Source organism: Amblyomma maculatum, chromosome 6 (assembly GCF_055883805.1).
Source record: "Amblyomma maculatum isolate TAMU_Amacu chromosome 6, ASM5588380v1, whole genome shotgun sequence".
Taxonomy (NCBI): domain Eukaryota; kingdom Metazoa; phylum Arthropoda; class Arachnida; order Ixodida; family Ixodidae; genus Amblyomma; species Amblyomma maculatum.
The window spans coordinates 106,495,129-106,516,741 of NC_139349.1; the positions used below are offsets into that span (position 1 = coordinate 106,495,129).

At 44.6% G+C, this 21,613-nt stretch overlaps 1 protein-coding gene across 1 annotated transcript in view; it reads left to right on the forward strand.

Moving 5' to 3' along the window:
- Positions 1-21,613, forward strand: part of LOC146186513 (acetylcholine receptor subunit alpha-like) — a 209,075-nt gene that overhangs the window by 118,637 nt on the left and 68,825 nt on the right. The window contains exon 2 of the mRNA XM_084607237.1: positions 5,872-6,011. Coding sequence (XP_084463363.1) covers positions 5,872-6,011 — 140 coding nt within the window. The remainder of the gene's footprint in view (positions 1-5,871; positions 6,012-21,613) is intronic.

Consider the following 21,613-nt stretch of genomic DNA (forward strand, 5'->3'; position numbering starts at 1 on the left):
TTCATTGACCGTAATTTCTAATCTAGACAAGGCACAGTCGGTAAAAAAAATATTGGTATCATCCGCGTACATGATCAAATCAGGTGAGTTAGGAATATTTGTGATATCATTAATATACACTATAAATAACAATGGTCCCAAAATTGATCCTTGGGGAACACCTTGCCGTATAACCATGTTAGTAGAGCAGCAGTTATTAACTCGTACAAACTGTAGCCTGTTCCACAGATAACTTCTTAATAAATCTAGTGGCACACCACGGACTCCATAATCAGCCAATTTACTTAATAAAATATCATGTTGTACACAATCAAATGCTTTTCGAAAATCCAGGAATAAGCCAAGGGTATATTTCCGACATTCAATGTTATCAATTATTTTTTCTTTTATGGTTAACAATGCTTGTTCAGCGCACCTTTGCTTCACAAACCCATACTGAGAGCTGGTTATAATGCTGTATTTGTGAAAGAACTTTTCGAGCCTAGTATTGATTACTCCCTCGAACACTTTGGATAATACGGGCAATATGGAAATTGGACGATAATTAGAAATTTCATTCTTATTTCCACCTTTATGTACCGGGCATACTCTAGCTATCTTTAACTGATTAGGGAACGTTCCAGTTTGAAGCATTAGGTTAATGATATACGTCAGGACATCACATATAAGCATTGATACGTGTTTTAGTGGCGATGCTTTGATATCATCATGCCCTGCCGATGCGTTATCTTTCAAGTTTTTAATTAAATCATTGACTTCTTTTGTAGTTGCAGAATAAAAGTTAACAGAATTTGGTAAAGGATTAATTAAATTTGAGTACGTTGTACATGAGACTGGATTATTGAAAGCTGCGCTGCCAACGTTAACAAAGAACTCATTCATAGCTGTGGCTAAGTCGGTGCCAGCCATTATCCCATTACTGGTAGTTACTTCTAAGTAATCGGAGCGCGTTTTTCTATTGAGTAAATTATTTACTTGATGCCACAATTTTCTTGCATCATTACGCAGCTGTGAAAAGCGATCAACATAGTAAATGGATTTGGAACTTTTTAGCTCCTTATTTAATTTATTCCTGTATTTCTTGTATTCAGTAAAAATATCAGCATTATTAGTCTCAATAAATCTATGGTACATCTTATTTTTTATCTTAATTTTCTCGTATAGCGCTTTAGTAATCCATGGTTTTCTAAACTTCTTACTTTTCACCTTTTTGTCTTTCAGCGGAAATGCTTCGTCATAATATGCAAGAAATTTGTGAATGAAGCCTTCGTATGCCTCATTTACATCGCTCATCTCATATATATTATCCCAAGAAGCACCCTCAATGAGTAATTTGAATTTATCGAGAGATCTTTCATTTATATCTCTGACCTTATAAAAAAACGCGGAAATGTTTTGCTTATGCATTCTAAGAGGAACAAAACAAAAAACAGGTAGATGGTCGCTGATGTCATTAGTCAACACACCAAACATGGCTTCAGAAACTAACACATTTGTAACGCAGATATCTAGCAAGGTAGAAGTAGTTGGAGTTATTCTTGTCGGTAAGGTTATGTTGTTAGAACACGCATATGTATGAATGATACTGTTTAGTTCCCGTGAAATGTTATCATCGGAACTTATATTTATGTTAACATCACCCATAAGAGCAAAAGGAAGCTTGGACAACAACAACAACAAGAGGCCGGTCAAATGGACGAAGAAGATTCGGGAGGCGCCAAGAAGCCGCGCCGAATCGCCGGTCATGCCATACGGTTTACAGCCAGTGCATCGGCGACTTTAATCAAACATTGTGAACAATTCGTATAGTAGCTTTGGTTACGCATATCCGGGCCTAGCCTAGTTGAGCCACCAAAACTTTTTATGCATCATTTTCTTAAATAAAGCTTGAATTAATGTATAGAAAGAATTTGTGAACAAAAAAGAATCCAATCTAGAGTTTGAAAAAAAGCCAAATACAACGTTTACGTGGTGATAATATCAAAAATATTTGTATTTCGAAAAAAATGCATGATTGAAAAGTATTGAACAACTGACGAAATCATCGTGATGACATGCTAGGCTTCGTATGTTCAAAAAGGCAAGCGACTGAATCGATGAAAGAGCGCCTCGAAGAACTGATTTGAAATTGACAAGAGTGTATAGAAGCCATGACTGGAGAATGAAAAAAAGTACTCGGTTATGTAAAGATGTGAAGCTTAATAGAGTACGATATACAAAATACACGGCTGCCTTTTATCTACCTGGCCTTGATCCGGCAATTGTCCTTATCCGGCAATTGTCCATTCATAAAAGCTGCCAATCGTAGTCCTTTCTCTTTCTTTTTCATAGGGCTCGAGTACATAGACACTCGTTCTCACTGAACATCTAGTTCAATGGGACCTTTTTTTCTTTCTTTCTTTTTTTTTTTTTTTTGCTGCATAGGGCTCGCGCACATAGTCGTTTGCTCCCATTGAACACCTGGTTCAATGGCAACTATGAATATGTCCTTAGCAGCATTGACACCAGCTGATTATGACGTAATGCGACTTCCTTATATTTTGCTAAACACAGATTTATTTTCACGCGAACTTTATATGGCAATTAAATTAGGCTTATCTTTATTTCTTTTTGTCTTTTTAGAACACGGGGCCCGACATCGACATCATCTTCTGCAACACGTCACCCACCCTTTTCCTGAATGCGCTAAATTATCGCAACAGAGTTCTGAACATGCATGTCCGATACGTTAATCTTGACACTGTTCTGCACTAAGTACGTTGCTCAAGGTAAATTACTTTGCGTTTGTTTTGGAGGTAGTCGTTTTAAGAACTTTCTCTTGTTTCATCATTACATAAAATCCAATCAAAAATGCGAAACTGCCCCGCAGTTCCTCAAATTGTCTGCGTAAATAATAAACGTCCTGGACAAGTTTCTCGAGCTTTTGCAGGTGTTTCTGATAACGATGATTCCTCAAATATTACTTGAAACTCTAACTGGCACTGTTCGAGCAGACGCTGCCCGAGTTTCTCGCAGTTTCAGCAGGAAAACGTCCCCTGGTAATTCTGGCAGAAAGTGATATTTTGGAGGTCCATTTTCGTAGGTTCTTTAGTTCCAGTTCGATTGGTCTCAGATGCCTTTAGTGTAAGTCCCGAACCTTCGGCCGCAGTTTCGGCCTCTCGTTTCAGCATGAGCTGCGGAGCTTGACGAGCCCCTCTACTTAGAAACTTTGCTTGGAAGTCATGGTCCAACGTCTTCTGCGCTAGGTGGTGTTCTTGACTGTGACTTTGCCCTCTCCAGCGGTTTGTCTTCTACGTTTGACGTACTTATCTCACGCATATTTCTCTTTGCAATAGTCTTACATGAAAGAACTGGAAGAATTTCTTTTAGCTTCAACTGTTGTTCTTCTTTCATCAGCGGGCAACACCCTCCCCAATATTTATAACTCATCAATCTGTTCCGGTATTTTCAGACTCTCTGCCTGTGGTCCATGAGTTCAGAAAAAAGATCTTCTATGCGCGCTCATTTTGAGACCTTGACGTGGCTTCAGAACTAATGGAGGGTTTCCAGCATCCGATATCGTCGAAGGTAACCTCGCCGTCTTGACAACATGAACTTTCCCTCCTCTTGTCGGGCTCTCATAGTCTTCTTAGAGATCAAGGGGAATAAAACCACCACTTGGTTCTTTTCCTTCGAGAAAAATTGGAGGCTGTCGTAGAACATCTGGCGCCAACGGTTCATCTTTATTATGCTTGTCTTCATCATCATCATCATTGGCCTGACTATGCCCTCTGCCGGGGAAGGCCTCTCCCATATTTCTCCAATTAACCTGGTCTTGTGCTAGTTGCATCCACTTGACCACTGCGAACTTCTTAACCTCATCCGCGCACCTAACTTTCTGCCGCACCTTGCTGCGCTTTCCTTCCATTGGAATTCAGTTTGTTACCCTAAGAGACCATCGGTTATCCTTTCTTCGCACTACATGTCCTGCCCATGCCCATCACTAGAATGTCAGTAGCTTGAGCTATTTCTGTCTTTTTTATCTCTTAATGTTACCCCTACCATTTTTCATTCCATAGCCCTCTGCGTTGTAGAACCCTCTTCATTAGCCTCCATGTTTCAGCCCAATAGGTGAGTACAGGTAAGATGCAACTGTTGTATACTTTCCTCTTGAGCGATACCGGTAAGCTGCTAGTCATAATCTGCGAGTGCTTGCCAAGTGCGCTCCATCCCAATCTTAATCTTCTTGTTATTTCCTTTTCATGGTCCGGATCTGCGGTTAATACCTGTCCTAAGTAGACATATTCGCCTACTGCTTCCAGTGCTTCGCTTGTCTTAGCCCGGTGCTAAATGGATCACTTCGTTTTTAAAGGCAGATATCAGCGTGACAAATGACCTTCGCAAGCTCGTCCGTTTGCACAACAGGAAGCTAGATGAGGCTCGAGAAGATCAAAACCATCCCATTGATCTTCCTTGCTAGATCCAAGAGGCTGTAGTTCAAGTCCTAACTCGGAGGGTCCAAGTGCAGTCTGTCTCTGAATGAACTGAACTTTAGCGAAAGCTCGAAGAACTATCACACTGCCACAATGGATCTCATGAGCTGATCAAGGCTGTGAGCCTTCAGCGGTACAGCCGAGTCTTGTTTCTGTGGCCATCGTTTAAGACAGTGACTCATTTTTCCTATAAATGTGAGAAATTGTGACTCTTCCGATCACAATTTCCCAATAACCGTAAGGACAGAGATTGACGACCATTGAAGGCCTGCTGGTGAAATAACCTTGGCGTCTTAACCCATCCGTTTCATCTCTTGAAGGATCTCTTTGGGCGAAGAAGGAATGTGTTCGATGCATATTGTGTCCACTTCAATTTCCGCTACTACTACTGGTTCTTGAACACGCTCGTAATCAAGAAGCACCCAATTGACAAGAACTCCTCTACAACAACCTCGGAACCCAAATGGTGCTATATGTCGGCAGTGATGAAAGTTCGTTCACTTCTGTCGTCTAGAAGTAGTCGGTAGCGACCATATGCCGTAAATCCTGATGGCCTGTAGCAGCACTGTAGATACGGATTGTTTAGCTACGAGATTGGCAGGTGCAGATGTAATGCTCTTAGTGTCGGTAGATAGTTGCTCAGCGGTGAAAATAAATGGTACATGCGGTCGCGTACATTTGGGACATCTGATATAAATTTTGCATTTCCGGGCTCATGGCCTTGCTTTAGAAAGCGGAACTACCGACCATTATGCTTTAATAACTTCGGTTTTTGTGGGTTTTTTTTTTCCTGTTTTTTTCTTTTGCACGACAGTCATCTGCACAGAGTCGCAGTTGCCACATAAATGATTCGGTGATTGACAAAATAAGCATTTCTTCAGCTGACTCACAATGGCTGACGGTAGGGCTGATACTGTCAGTTCACTGCGCAAACTTGCAATGATGATGACATCTACTTTCATCAAAATTCGAGCAGAACCTTCTCGTCCATTCCTATTAGCATATTTTCCGTGGAGGCCCATGTATTATTCAGGATATCACCCGCGTTTGTAAATGACTGGGCACTCCTTGATATCTAGGTGAGCCTACAGTTGCATCGGTTATGCAGACATCCATTGGAGTCCGTAAATGGAGCTCTAGGTGAACTGACGGACGGCCTCCTCACAAGAAGTAACGTATACGGGCTGATCGGATGCGTGGATGTCAAAGCATAATCTTGCAATGCATTCTGCCATTTCGTTCATTAAAAAAACACGTCAGCAAATTCCGCCTTGAAAACAAAATGAACAGTGCATGTTTGCTCTCGTTTTTGGGTTATGGTGTCCTCAGATGCCTACGCGCCATTGATTTCAGTCTTACTGGTCGACTAATCAAACTCGGTCTTCTTTTTGGTACGTAGGAGTTCGTGGAAGCCCGGATGCCAAGCGACTCTACGACGACCTCATATCCGGCTACAACAAGCTGGTGCGGCCCGTCGTCAACGACACCGATGCGCTCACTGTGCGAATCAAGCTTAAGCTGTCACAGCTTATAGAAGTGGTGAGTGAGCTAAGACTTCTAACTGCAGGTGCAACTAGAGCTCTATTATGTCATCAGGTAAGCTAGCTGATATGCTGCCAACGGAGTTCAATTAGCAAAACTTCCTCAAGCATTCATATACTTAGCCTTGAGAGGCACCGAGTGCATTCGTCAATTCTGCACTGGATGGACCATTCGATGGTTAACATATTTCTTCTTCAGCGTAATGCCCTGAAATTGACGCAACTCCGGCCATACTTTTATTACAGCAGTTATGCGTTAGGCGCTACATGGATAGTAATTTAGTTAGCAGTAATTAACGGCAGAGTGCCGTGTCCAGAACATGAAATATTCTCTTCTGGGTCTGTAGTTGACGTTTTCTTCCTTTTTTTTTTTTCTTCGGGAAAGGGGAGGGCGGGGGTTGAAAAGCAGCTCAATGGATTACCGGGGGCTGTCGGTCTATTCAGTTTGATCAGATTTCATTGAGATTCCAGGGTAAGAACTTTCGAATTCATAAAATCAACAAACCAGTCATTTTAAAAAGCTCACCGGGCACCGAATGTGTGTTCTTGCTTCTCGCCAGAAAAAAAGTATACAGAAGAATAATGAATGAGTCAATAATTCAGGGCAGTTCATTGTCTTTCAGTCGCTGAGCCCGGAGTTTGTGGAATATTACAACTTAACGCGCTTATAGTTTTCTTGAAAGGCTTCAGAGGAACATTTATAAAATATGAAAAAAAAAAAATCGGGACACCCTGAAGCCCCGCCTTCAGGGTATGACGCGATAGCGTTAACAGGTCCCTTCAAGGACCTGGCGTCGACGTTACATATCCTTCCCCAAGAATACAGCATGTTTTCCACTTTTTCTTTTTTTTTCATTTTTCCCAAGCCTCTATTTAACCGAATCGAACGAATGTGCCTGAATGGCCTAGGGGCGTGTTTGATTCTCGACAGACGTGTCACAGATTGCATTCCCATATTATTGCTCGATTCTCTTATTTTACATTCTTACTTTAGCTTAGATTACATTCTTACGCTAGATGACATTTGTGTCCCGTTGCGTCCTTAAAATCTCAATCTAAATGATGTTTTAATCGATTACAATTATTTTCGATGCCGCGATTCTTTCGACCAAATCGGGATTCTTTACGCAAGGGCGCCGACAACTACGTGGAGTTTTCCACTTTATGAGACCCCTGGCTATATTTTGTTAACATCCATGGTACGAAGTAACTGTGTGTGGAATCCCGTTAACTAATCAAGCGAGCTGGTATATTGTTGTAGTTTTCAGCGGCGATCATATGTTGTGCCTCAGTGCTTCTATTTTTCTTATTCTTTTTCTTCTTGCATTCCTGTTGCGCTGGAGGCAGAAAATCGCACTAGCTTACATGACCAGCTTCGTGATCTTGAAGTTCAGGTCATTATGATGCCGTTAAACCTAAGGCGTGGGTAAACAAACGATAGCTGTATAGAGGAGTTACGTTAGGAAAACCATAGCTACGTCTGTTAGCAGATCACACAAGTTTTCTTCTATGCAACAGCTATCAAAACTTATTTGTGCTTGATATTGGTATGTCGCCTTATAGGGTAACCCGATGTTTGCTTTAGTATGGGCTTCTAAAACGCTCTGTTTCATTCTTAACAAGCTGGAACGAGCCACAATGAGACGCTCCAACACCGCACAGAATTTTTCGCCTACGTAATCACGTGAAAATGGCATTAGGAATTCATCTCAGGAGAGCTTTTACGCATGACAAATTTGTCGCGAAGGGAATAATGGAGATTTATTTTAAAGGGATATCACGTTTCGTATTCTTGATAAGCGCTTGAATAATATCGATCTTTCTTCGCATACATGTGGAAGCACGTCCATGCACAGCTCCTTTCCGTGATAGCTTTCCCTATTATTTTTGTCTCTTTCTTGAACTTCCGTCTGCATTTTTTCTACTACACATTCATTTTTTAACCAATGCCAGGAATACCCTGTGTTCTTTTATGTAACGCCGCGCGTATATAATGAGTTCAACAGACTTCGTTGCCGTGCGCTAGCTCATTAGTCGTCCGGCGCACTTCCTCATTATGCGTGTTTGAGTAATACACGAACACCTTTTCGTCCTTGAGCATGTTTTTCGGTAATGCTACCTCCTTTATCGAGCAAGATGTGGACTATACAAAAGGTATTTTCGATAGATCCTTCCATAACTCCCCTGAGACGTCGTCATCCGAAAAGGTACTTCGCGGGCAGCAATAATCCTTCGGTGCTCGTGACGTCATCTTTTTGTGAGCTAATATCCCGAACCGAGTGTAGCGGGAATAATTATTTTGAGCCAACATTCTTTTCCATGGACTGCACCGGGGACTCAGAAATGCGGCCGAAGCCTCCGAAGGCTGCCATTCGGTAAACGCGTGGGGTTTATGCATTGCGACCTACATTACGACGTGGCTAGCCTTGCGGATTTCCGAATATTCGGGATGGATTAGATTCTTTTTTTTTTTTTCAGCCTAATTGATGAAGGGATCTGTACGAATGCGGTGCGTGGTCTCGTTGGTTATAAAAAGTTCTTAAAAGTTGCTAGACGCAATACAGCGACCATAGACGTCGGAAAACTGAAGTAGACGCAGATTAAGGACGGGCATCTTCCAAAGCGGCAGCTTTAAATTGTGATGCAAGAGTTGGCGCTGCAGTAAGACCTCATGCTTTTTGAGGCTATAAACGCTATAAATGATCTCGGAAAAAGTACGTCTAAGCGCGCACATTCAAGGGCATTTATAATGAGCGTAGTCATTTTGAGTTAGAAAAAGAAATACAAGAAATCCACATTACCATATATTATGCTGTTGATTCGTGTCCTGTCGCATGTCACGAGGATGAAAAACAAAATTAACTTTCGAAACCGAATGGGGGCAATCTGGACCTTATTGCACTGTGGGAAGTATTCTACTCCATGTCTTTCTATTCGTATGCGGAACGATCCCATCACTGGCACTGCTTGGCAGCTTGGCATGCTCAGCCTTTCGAGCGTGACGGTGTGCATGGCGGCTTCGCTGTGGGTAAAATCAAAGCTCCACACGGTGCTTTTAGGAGTTTCGCAGAGTGTGCTAGCACGAACTTCCTTTTTCTGTTTTTCTTGTCAAATAGCGGGGACAACAAAAACATTTCTCTGGCTTTATCCTTACCTTATTATTTACTTCTTACGACACCACTAGAGAACTATTGCCAATGAGAAAACGGTGAACGTACCGAACATTTTCAACCATTTCCTTTATTGCGGGTGCTATTAATGTATATTTGCTGGCAATTTTCTTTAGAACGGATTGCCAGAAACGGACAGAAAATAGGTTCGAATATTCTTATTAAATGCAGAGGGAGTTTTTGTGCAGTTCGGACATGGTAGTTTAACTGCGGCTGAACGAGCGCTTATCCTTCGGGCACCTACATCCGCGCCCTCCCCAATTGAAGATTCTGACCGACCGCTTCTACGGTTTCGAGAAATCGTCGGCCACTACAAAGACAGGCAGCGTCAGTTTCCTTCACCGCAAAACGGGCTGTCGAAGGCAGACGAACGCATTCTGCGACAGCTATAGACGAACACCAACTGGTTTCCCGCGAAGGCTGCTCACTACGATCCGAATACGAATCCTTTGTGTCCACACTATGATGAGCTCTGTTCTTTATCCCACATGGTGTGAGCCTGTCAACTCAGTCCCCACTTCTATCCCCACCCCACACCCACTGAAGAGGCTGGGGAGACCTTCTTCCTCGAGTGCGGAGGCACAAGCTGCTCTCGCACGCCGGGCTCAAGAGGCGGCAGGATCTTGCGGCATCCCGGACTAGGGACGAGGACCAAGAAGATGGTGGCATTCACTATCTACGCCAGCGCATTCTCTTTCTAACGCAGTAAAAGTTTTCTCTCTCATCGCATACTCTTTTCTACTCTACATTCTACTTTCCTCATTTCGGTATTCCGATTCCTTCATCCGCATTCCCATATGCAGGGTGACCTTTCGTATGTTCAGTTTTGAAGCCTAGACACAACCATGCGCCAGCATGCTCCGATCAATAATGACTGGAGACTGGTGGATGGGACGGAGAAATTCATGTACCGCTTGTTGAACGGGACTAAACGCACAGGCAAGAGTTGAGCTGCAACTATTAAAGTTCGAGCTGCGATGCGTTTAGCGAAGCTGCTGCAAAAGGGGGATCGAATGGGTAATGCTTGTCCAAAGACTAGTCAGAGTTTGTGGAGCGCGAAGTTAAGCATACGTTGGTGGCAAGAGAAACTGAGAATCAAGTAAAGCACTATTCCACCTGGTACTGATGCTCAAAATGAATCCATGTGCAACCATTTTGGGATTAAAACTGCAATCGAACCGGAGGTAGCGAACTCCCAGGTGATCGCAAAATAATTCGATATAGCAATAATTCAATATTTAGAAAATGGCAACCCATAAGCTTATCTCCAATGTAGAGGCAAGAGTGAATTGCACCCCTGCTAGAGTTGCGCATTTGAGCCATCCTACAGCACGCCGGCGTGTCGGAAATAATCGGGGACTACGTAAAAAGTTATATCCTGATTGCTGTGTCATAGGCGATAACAAGTTAATGAAATCATGGTAATTTACTGATTCAATAAATAAATTACAAACAATGAAAAACTTAGACCATAAGGGCTCAAAAGTGTCAAAATCCTCATAAGACATGCTTGATGATGCTAACTAAAAAAGTTTAGAGGGTGTAATTGGTCAGATAACTGAAATGACGGAAACAAATAAAAAATTTAGAAATTGGGTTTCAAAGGTGTCAAAATGCTCAGAAGGAAAAGCCAATGCCTTCTGATGCTAGTTAGAAAAATGTAGAGTATGCAACTGACCAATGACACAATAAAATATTAAAGGAAAGAAATATAGAAAAAAGGAGGTAAATGTGTCGAAATGCAAAGAATAAAAAACCACTGCTTGATGGTGCTAATTAAAACTAGAGGTTATTGGATCAATTTTTGAAACAATTAAGAAAATGAGAAATTGGAAATAGGGGTTAAAGGTATCAAATGCTCGGAATGAAAAGCCAATGCTTGATGACGCTAATTAATAAAATTTATTGTGCGTAGTTCACCAATTAATTGAAATATTCTAAAAAGTAAAGAATTGAAAAAATGCGTTCACGTGTCAAATACTCAGAATGAAATACCATTGCTTGAAGATGCTAATTAATAAAATATAGTGTGTAATTGCCCAAACAATTGAAATAATACAAGAAATGAAAAATTGTAACAACGGGAGGTCAAAGATGTCAAAATTCACAAAATGAGAAACCAATGCTTCATATTGTATAAATCTTGTAGAGTGTAATTAATCAATAAAATTAATTAATTGAAAAATAAAACATTGAAAAAATGAGAGTAAGAAGTGTTAAAAGGCTCAGAATGGAAAGCCAAGATTTGCTGATGCTAAGTATCGGTGTATCAAAAATTAAAAAAAAAACGAAAAATAGAAAACATCAAAAAATTCAGAAAACATATTTCGTGTGTATAAAACGAGGTCTCCACCGCGGTGGCGCAGTAGTTCAGAAATGCCCGACTACTGTATCGGAGTACCCTATTCCGAATCCGACCGTCGGCGACTGCGCTTCGATGAAGTCGAAGCGGGGAGACGTCCCTCGAACTTTACCTCGAAGCTGTTTGAAGGTCATCGGAAGCACACGGTGACCTTGGCTTTACCGCACGTAATGAAGCTACCGCTTCAAAAGAAGAGCGAATTCGAAGTCATTTTCTTTCTTAATTATTTATTAATTAATAATTTATCATTTATTTCATTACAGAGGGGGGGGGGGGGGGAGCAAAGAGGCAAGAAAAATAACACAAGTAACTCAACATCTCCTGCACATCATCAACACCATACACTTCACGGAACGCTTCAAAAAAGACGCTGACGCGCTAACACACCACACACACACAAGTGCTAGTACTCTAGTTCAAAATGGATACAGAGTTTAAAAATACCTCGTTTGAGTGTGTTGTTATGATATGGGATGGAAGCTTGTTCCATTCACCTATAGTTTTGAAAAAAAAATTACGTTTATTCACTTTTGCAGTGTATTTCTTTAATCTTATTTGCATGGTCTAGTCTAAACGACACGCAATGTCGTGATGCTGGGGCTATCTCGACTCGGCCTTCACTTCGTAGCGTGCGGAGGCTTTGGGTTGAGCAAGGATTGAAGTTTCGAAATGGGTAGAGCGAAAACAAGCGGGTTTAATGGCACTTTGAGAAAACCTATTTACATGACGAAAAAGGTAGGAAAAGCAAAATGGGAAGAGTTAAGAGTTTATTGCGAGGAGCGTCTGGATGAGCCATTTACCCAGGGCTCAGAGCCATTTCCTGCTCTGCACCGCCCTTAAATCCCCTTATGTCCAGCCCCTCTCGGAAGACGCTGTTCCAATCAATTCCAGAGCGCATCCCTCAGATTTCGACAACCAATCGAAAAACATAACCGCACTGATGGTCTGATTGGTCCAGTATTGTTTCAATGGTCGTGGCCGCAGCGCCATCCGCTGCGGCCTCGGTGTGAAACAGTTTAGGCTACGACTATGGCGCGCAGCGTACGGCCAAAGCGCCATTGTCGGCCGTTCTTGCGGGCAGCACCGTCGCGGTAAGCTCACTGCATTTAGTGCGGCAAGTGCTCCGAATTTGTCGTCTCCTTTCTTGATTCGGCGTGTGTCGGTCATATTTTGATGTACCGCTTTTGATGTACATATTTTGATGTACCGAAGCACGTGACACTTCCCCTCTCGCAGACGAAGCCCCAGGGCAAGCAGTTTAAGGAAGGTGCCGGGGATGGAACCTTTTAGCCGAGCCACATGCACCACCTAGGTCCGGCGTGAGCATCGCCCACTTTCGGTGCAGCGTGAAATTACATAGTTCACGTCACTCAGGCGCCCCAAAACGACAAAATGGCCGCTATGTCGAAACAGCAGCTTCTGGGCTAAACCACGCTTGCGCAGCGGCGTCCACAGCAACACTAAATCACCGGGCACATAAGAGACATGTGGGCGTCGGTTGCCATAACGCTTCTTCGAACGTTCCTGTGAGTCTAGGTGCGGAGGCGGGCAACGCGGCAAGCTTCTTCGACTCGACATAAAGTGGTGGCGATAGAAGGCTCGTTGTGGAGGGAGAAAGGAAGGATGGCTTCAAGACAGCTGCGGGGAACTCGAGCATACAGGAGGTCAAACGGACTGTAGCCAGTCGTCTCATGCTGTGCAGTGTTATACGCGTATGTAATGGAAGAGAGGATGTCATCCCAGTTCTTGTGATCAGAGTCCACGTACACCGCCAACATAGTGGTAGAGTGCGGCTGGTCCGTTCAACAAGTCCATTCGATTGCGGGTGATGTACGGCGTTGTATGACGGTTATCGCAGGTGCATAGAAGAAGGAGTTTTTGATAACTTCAGCTGTAAATTGGCGCTCGAGGGGGACCATGGCGCAGGACGAGAAATCGCAGAATAAATAGGGATACTTCATAAGCAGTGGCTGAGGGTATTGCGGCTGTTTCTGAATATCGAGTGAGATGGTCAACACATACCACTATCCACCAGTTACCGTTTGAAGATCGCGGAAAAGGGCCCAAGAGGTCGATGCCCACCTGCTCAAAGGGTGCGGTCGGAGACGCAATAGGGTGCAGCGGTCCCGGTGGACGGGAAGTAGGGAGCTTGTACTGCTGGCACTTGACACAACTAGCTACATAGCACTCAATGGCTTGACGCATTTTCGGCCAGTAGAAGCGTTCCTGTGTGAGATGAAGGGTCCGGGCGACAGCCAAGTGGCCCGACGTGGTATCGTCATGCATCCTTTCAAGAACCGGAATACGTAGGTTTTCCGTCACGACGAAAGGCGTGCACCTCCGGGGTTGAAATTTTTCTTGTAAAGCAGGCTGGCATGGACGCAGAAACGTGCATCTCTTGAATCATGAGCGGCAGAGGAGAGCGGTGCCAAAGTCTGATCGTTGCGTAGTTCTGTCTGGAACTGTTGAGGGTCAGGAAACGTTGCCGAGATAGGCGCCAGATATTCATGAAAGTTGTCATCATCACTACCAGTTGACGAAAGCGGCAAGCGTGACAGACAGTCAGCGTCAGCATGTTGACAGCCGCTTTTGTATGCCACAATGAAGTTAAACTCTTACAACCGCAATGCCCATCGAGCGAGCCGGCCGGAAGGGTCACGGAGATTTACGAGCCAACAGAGCGAATGGTGGTCAATGACGATGGCAAAAACATTTCCATATAGGTAGAAACAAAATCGTTGCACCGCAAAAACCACTGCGAGGCACTCTTGTTTAGTAACGGTGTAGTTACGCTCCGCCTTGCTCAACGAACGACTAGCATAAGCTATCACGTGCTGATCGGTGCCATGACGCTGGATGAGCACTGCGCCAACGCCCACGCCACTAGCGTCGGTGTGAACTTCGATGGGGGCAAAAGAACAGAAGTGACGTAGGATAGGTCCTGATGTCAGAAGGAATTTGAGGTGGCGGAAGGCAGAGTCGCAGTCAGTAGTCCAATTGAACGGTGCATCTTTGTGCAAAAGGCATGTGAGCGGGTATGCGATGTCAGCGAATCTGGGCGCAAAACGACGAAAACAGGAACACAGTCCTAAAAAGCTCCGATGCTGCTTCACTGATTTCGGTGCTGTAAAGCTGGTTACAGCCGCAATCTTCTGAGGATCCGGCCGAACACCATCCTTATCGACCAAGTGACCATGTTCAATTGTTTGGCGTTCGCCAAAGTGGCACTTCTTAGAGTTCAGGACGAGGCCTGCTCTGTCAATGCAATCAAGAACGATGGCGAGGCGGCTATTGTGTTCCTCAAAGGTCTTGCCGAAGATCACGTCGTCCAAATAGCACAAACAAATTTTCTACTTGAGTCCGCGCAGAATGGTGTCCATGAATCGTTCGAACGTGGCAGGCGCATTGCACAATCCAAAGGGCATTACGTTGAACTCATAGAGACCATCGGGTATCACAAATGATGCCGTCTTTTCTTTGCCCCTTGGGTTCATCGGTATCTGCCAGTACCCCGATCTCAAGTCTACCGAGGAGAAGTATGACGCCGAATGAAGACAGTCGATTGCATCGTCAATGCGTTGAAGCGCACATACATCCGTTTTGGTGACGGCGTTAAGGCGACGATAGTCCACACAGAAACGCCATGTGTTGTCTTTTTTTTTAACGAGAATAACTGGAGCCGCCCAAGGACTTGAAGATTCCTCGATAACACCACGTTGGAGCATGTCATGAACTTGTTCGTCAATAAGCTGACGTTCGGTCGGAGACACACGATATGGGCTTCTGTCTGATCGGGCGAGATACCAGTATCAGTCGAATGATGGATGCGAGAATTTGGAATCGGTGGCTGATGATCTCTGGCGAAGTCGAAAACCGAAACATGCTTGGAAAGCAGGTCAGTCAAAATTCGGCGCTCCTGTGCTTTATCATTGCCGGGATTCGAGACTCTGCCAAATGAGATGTTTTCTCTTCAGGAGCATGGTTACTTAGTTCCGCCACGTAATTCGACACACCTTCCTCGTAATGAGCGAGCCTCATGCCTCGAGGCAACACGGCTGGCTCGTTTGAATAGTTTACAGCCCACATCAAGGTGGGGCCTCTGGTGACTGAAACTATGCAACGAGGCACCAAGACACTCTTCTTTGCACAGGCCAGTGTTGTAGGTTCCACTATGGCGTCGAAATCCTCATAAATTCGCAGATGAAATAACTTGAGTGAATTCTCCGGGCATCGCAGGTACAACTGTATCTTCAGACAGAGAAAACGCTCCTAAATCGAGCGACGAGGTTTCTACAAGAGCCGACATCAACGCAGCATTAAGCGAGATCTGTCCACTACGGCAGTCTAACGTTGCACCACACTGTTGTGAAAATTCTATACCTAAAATTACTTCATGCGTGAAACGAGGCAACACTGTGAATTCGGTACGAAACGCTTGGCCACCAAGCACAACTTTCGCATAGCACACACACAAAGGCACCAATGATTCACCGCTAACACTACGGAATACCACAGCTTGACTCACGCTAAACATCACTTTATGTCCTAATCGATTCTTGAATGCTAAACTCATAACAGAGACTGTTGCTCCAGTGTCAATTAGTGCCATGGTGTGGATGCCGTCAATGAATACTTCAAGTTTGTTCTTTAACATAAACACAGGCAGAGGTATTGGGAACGTTGATTTTCCGGCGACCTCACCCTCATCGGCCGCGCCTTCTAGTTTCCCGAAGGGGAAGAACGGCGCCGAGGAGACCGTGAACATCGCTGTCTTTGGGTTGGCGGCGTCAAGCTGCGGTCCGAAGCAGGCGATCCGTCGCCAAAGCAGTCCTTTATCTCTTCTGTGAAACAATCCGAGCTGGCAAGTGAGTCTTCGTGATTATCAAACGAAACTAGGGCAGTGCCTTCCAAGAAGAACACTACGTTCGCTAGTTTCACGGTCGCATCCCGACGATTGTACCGGCTCACCCGTTCGTAGTTGGTTAGCCACTCGTCGACGTCCTCGTCAGATTTTTCACCAAATGTGCGCGGTTCGCGGTAGTGCGGCCAGTTGCTCACCGCAGGTGTTGTTCGATCAGCGTCGCCGTCTTGAGCCATGTTAGATGGTAGGGGTGGCAAACCAGCGAGTCGGCGGCTTCGTCGAAGGCAACGGGGATCCGTGTTGATCTACACCGCCAACTCCACCACAACTGTTACGTACTCAGTGCATAACGGGAGTGTTTATTTGTCGTCTAAAGCGCTGCGAGTCCCCAAAGGAACACCAGCACACAACACTATCACTGTGGCTTCTGTTTCTTCTTCTTCTCCCCAGCCACTCCTTCCTTTCTGACGCCCCGAAGCACGTGACAATATTTATTACACCGAGCAAACGATCCTGAAAGGACGAAAAGGGGCTACATGCTGCGCCGTCGGGCGCGTGCTCTCGAAGGTTCTATCCTTCGATCGGCACACCAGGTAATAATGTCTATATGACTTGTTGCTCTTGAAGCTTGCTTTAGTGTGCGAAGTGTACGTAGTTGAAACTGCATGGCCCGCCCGTGCGCTTTAGAGCATTGCATCCGGGCTCGGCGCACCTTCCTTGTCCTTGCGTAAGCAAACGTCGACACCACCGCTGAGCTTCGTAATGGATAGTCGCGATCAGCAGGTTGGTTACGTATGGCATGTAAGACGTCAACTGAAATTTGAAAACTGTTTTCGCTCAGAACGCAATCATTTTCGTGACATATCGAAAGCCTATGAAGTTTTGTGTACGCTCCAACTTTTATCCATCACAATTGCCATTATTTGCAAAAGGCATTAGTTTTGGTCGTGTAGCAGCGCGTAGAAAAAAAAATTATATTAAATTGAACAAATGTCATTCGGTGGAAATGACATTGCATTTTTCATGTGGAAGGGGTATTGCTGTGTAGACAATAATCTCACGCACAGCGAGGCGGATTTAGGGTCAGTATCGAGAAGAAAAAAAAGGGGGGGGGGGGGGGGGGGAATTTGTAGCAAGTATTCTCTCATTGGCCTTGCATGCCAAATATCGCTTTTTTTTTATTGCATTTGAATGACTATAGTCCTAGCTGTCTCTGTCCGATGACATCGAGGGCGACTCACTGACATCACACAGTATGTTTCAGATGATGCCGTACGTGACTGATGTTCGCACACCTCAGTAGAACGGCAGCGGGTGCGTGCGGCATGGCTGTAGGCCTGTGTCGTCATCATGTGACGTAACGCAAGGTGGTGCTCTCCGGCCCTCACGCGGGAGTTTCAATTTTGATTCGTTTTTTTATTATATTTAAAATTATTGGTTGCATATTCTAAACATGTAATCACGTACTGTGATGACCAAGACTTCAGCAAAATAATAGAGAGAGAGAGAAAATAGAATAGAAAGGCAAAGAGGTTAACCAGGCGATGCCCAGTAGGCTACACTACACGTGGGGAGCGGAAAAAAGGGAGAAAGGGAAAGAAAGAGCGAGAAGGGAAGGAGTCTATAACATGTCTAGAGATCTATAGTGAAAGGGGGTAAAGAGCGGGCAGTTGAAGTCTTGAACTCAACCGCGAGTCCTTTAAAAACCGAAGTAGCGCCTTCACTGATTTCATTTAGGATGAAGGAGTCATCGGAGGGCCCAGAATGTTTTCTTCAGTAAGATGGCGAGAGTCCAAGCGGCGGAGTGTAGCAGCCAGGAGAGCGCGCTCACGTTCAAACTGAAAACAGTCACAAAGTATGTGCGCAGTAGTTTCAACACACCCACACGTTAGAGAGTCTCCCATGCCGCCGAGGTGGGAGTTTGTGAACGCCACACCTAGCCACAGGCGACACAACATTGTAGCATCGCAGCGGGGGAGGCCGAATGGTACCTGCAGTTGAAGTAAGTGGTCAATGTGGTGCGAACGGGACGTCCACCCTCTAGCCACGATTTTTTAGTCCCGTTTCCGGCGATCAGTCGAAGGTGCCTTGCTCCATCGGCTCTTGTCAATGGTATCTCGCAATGTTGGTTGCATCGTGAGCCGATCAAGCAGCATCGTCAGCTAAGTTGTTGCGAACAATTCCACTATGGCCTGGTATCCACTGGCAGATTATTTCGTTACCCTCCTGTAACGCCTGGTGGTGCAGATGTCAAACCTCCGCTACAAGTTGCTCATTGTCGTCATGGCTTAAGACCGATTGAATACATTTTAGGGCAGGTTTGGAATCGCAGAATACAGCCCAATTTGAGGATCTTGTTCAGAGACATACTTTATATAAATCAATCCTTAACTCAGTACGGTCAAAAATTCGCCGGAATAGCCCTTTAAAGAACCCCAGGGGGACTAAATCTCCGGAATCCTCCACTACAGTGTCTCTCATAGCCTGAGTCGCTTTGGGACATTAAACCCCACAAACCAAACCGAATGCTTTTTGTTTTGTTTTTTATAAAAATATAAAACTTCATTAATAGTGACCGCGTTATTCGAGCAGCCTCTATCGCTGCACATAGAAGCCCTTGCGTGTGTGCAAATGGCAAACTTATGCGCCTCATATCTAGTTCTATAAACGTATGCACGTTGTGCACGCGCTGTTTTCTCCAATTCCCCTCGCACGTGTTGATTTGAGCGTCCGCTGGCGAAAGTGTAGGTGGTGGCTCTCATAGTGCCTTAGAATGTTTTTTTCTTGAAATGCAAATTACAAGTGCTTACGTAAACACCAACTCTGGCGCAAATATAGGATTCCAAGAGCGATGTAATGTAAGAGCAGAGTCTTCTGGCAGGCTATAGTTGGTGACATTTTATCTTCAAAACTGCGCAAATAAGACAGGACAGCCGAGACACTCACACACAAAGAGCAGAGTGTGCGTGTGCGTGTGTGTGTGTGTGTGCGTGTGCGTGTGCGTGTGTGCGTGTGCGTGTGTGTGTGTGTGTGTGTGTGTGTGTGTGTGTGTGTGTGTGTGTGTGTGTGTGTGTGTGTGTGTGTGTGTGTGTGTGTGTGTGTGTGTGTGTGTGTGTGTGTGTGTGTGTGTGTGTGTGTGTGTGTGTGTGTGTGTGTGTGTGTGTGTGTGTGTGTGTGTGTGTGTGTGTGTGTGTGTGTGTGTGTGTGTGTGTGTGTGTGTGTGTGTGTGTGTGTGTGTGTGTGTGTGTGTGTGTGTGTGTGTGTGTGTGTGTGTGTGTGTGTGTTTGTGTGTGTGTGTCCGCTTTCCTGCCTTATTCGCGCCGTTTAGTAGATAAATGTAATGTAGGGCACACGCGAAAACTTCGATTACAAGTGGCGTTCGGTTTTCTTTACTCTCATTGATTGAAACTGCAAAATATTCCTTGTGATTTCCTCCTCATTTTTATACAAAAAAAGAAATGCTTCTCCTTCGCCTGGTTCTGGCAAACAAAGGGGGTCTTGCTGAAAACACTTACAGAACCAAAAAAATATGCTTGCCTTTGAATCAGCGGATCATCTGCATACACTACGCATCTGTTATGCTGCCGTCCTTAGTCACAAATACCTTGGTTTAAAAGCTACCGCTGCACTTCCGCCTAACCAAAATTCTCTGACGAATGTTATTCGCATCGAAGATGAAACTCCGCCAAAGATAATACTTCCTCTGATGAGGCGCTTAGCTTGGACCCATCTTCCTGTAGGAATAGCTTGGCTGCTTCTGGGCAGTTTTTTCTTAAGCGCGAAGAACTTTGCTAGTGCGTATGCATTTCTCATTTGCCTACGCTACTTCGGCTAAAGCAAACTGTAGCATCAAGCGAATCCACTCAGACATCCAAATATACAGATACAATGTCCCGTATGCTAATATCGAACATTAAATGTCGGTATAAAGCTGCACCTTGTTTTCGCGCATTTCAGTTAATAGTGCAGAATGGGAAAGCTCACTGTCCAGAACTGCGCCGCAAAGTAGACAAACAAGAAGAAAGAAACACGACACAGGCGCACTGTTGTGTTTCTCTCTTCGGGTTTGTCTACTTAGTGCTACAGTTCTGGGCACTATGCGCCAACTCGCCCCACAAGCTGTTATTCTGAGATACAAAGCTCACTGCCAAATTCAGAAACTGAGACTTATCAGTCCTACTTTTGTAAGTCACTGCGGTATTACTAAAAATTTAGGCTTAGGTTATAGACCATGTCTTCACACTAGATAAGGAAGAAAGTCCAAGAACCGCGACAGAGCACAAGGTCTCACTCAAGGCCACTAGTTTTCAATTGATTTTTCCTCTTCTTGTGATAACGCAATTTCTTCATTTACGCAAACTATGCACAAACTAATTGAGAGAATTTCAGCGGAAAAAACGGACCAGCACTCTTAGTGCGGCTAGGCACTGTTTTCCATATAAGTGACATCGTTTCGGCTTAAATGTTACCTCGTGAATTCCAATATTAAGTAAAGAATTCAAAGAAAACAAGCCCATAAGTGTACGTCATGGTAGCTAATGAAGCCACATTCAAAAGGCGATATCGCAAAGCTGTTTCCGCTGCTAAAGCTCGAGTAATCGGAGGGTCAGCTATTTAGAACGACTATACATTTGTTTTGTTCTGTGCACCCAATGCGAGCGTTAGAGAGGTAAACTCGATGCCTGTTAGGGAATCAACTTAGTGTGCAAAGGACAGCATAAATATTTGTCCAACAAAAATGTCTTCCTATTTTTTCGCGCAACACTTGTCAGGTATAATGCGAGTCGAGCAACTGCTTAACGCTGCATGAAAGTCGCAAATCCACGCCCCCTTTTTCTTCTTGCAACTTTCTCGCAGAAGTGTTGTTTGCTGTCACCCCTTAAGACTTTAAGGTTATTAACGATGCGCCACTAATCATGCGCAGACTCCCAGACACACCTAGAATGAGTGGCGGTAGCTATCCCGGTCTCAAAGGAGATCCCCTCGACTTGCGTGGCAAGCTCAGCCAGAAGTCAACTACCTGTAGTGACAGAAGGGGGTGGTCGTTTGGTGCTAATCTCTCGCCGGTTCAAGCCAGAGTAAGGGTCGGAGTCAGAAGTAACAAACAAAACACACTTTATACACAGCAAGAGACGATACAGAGGAATTCACACTAACTCTTAAAATACACGGACGAGGGGTTCATAGAAAGGTGATGCTAAGCATGC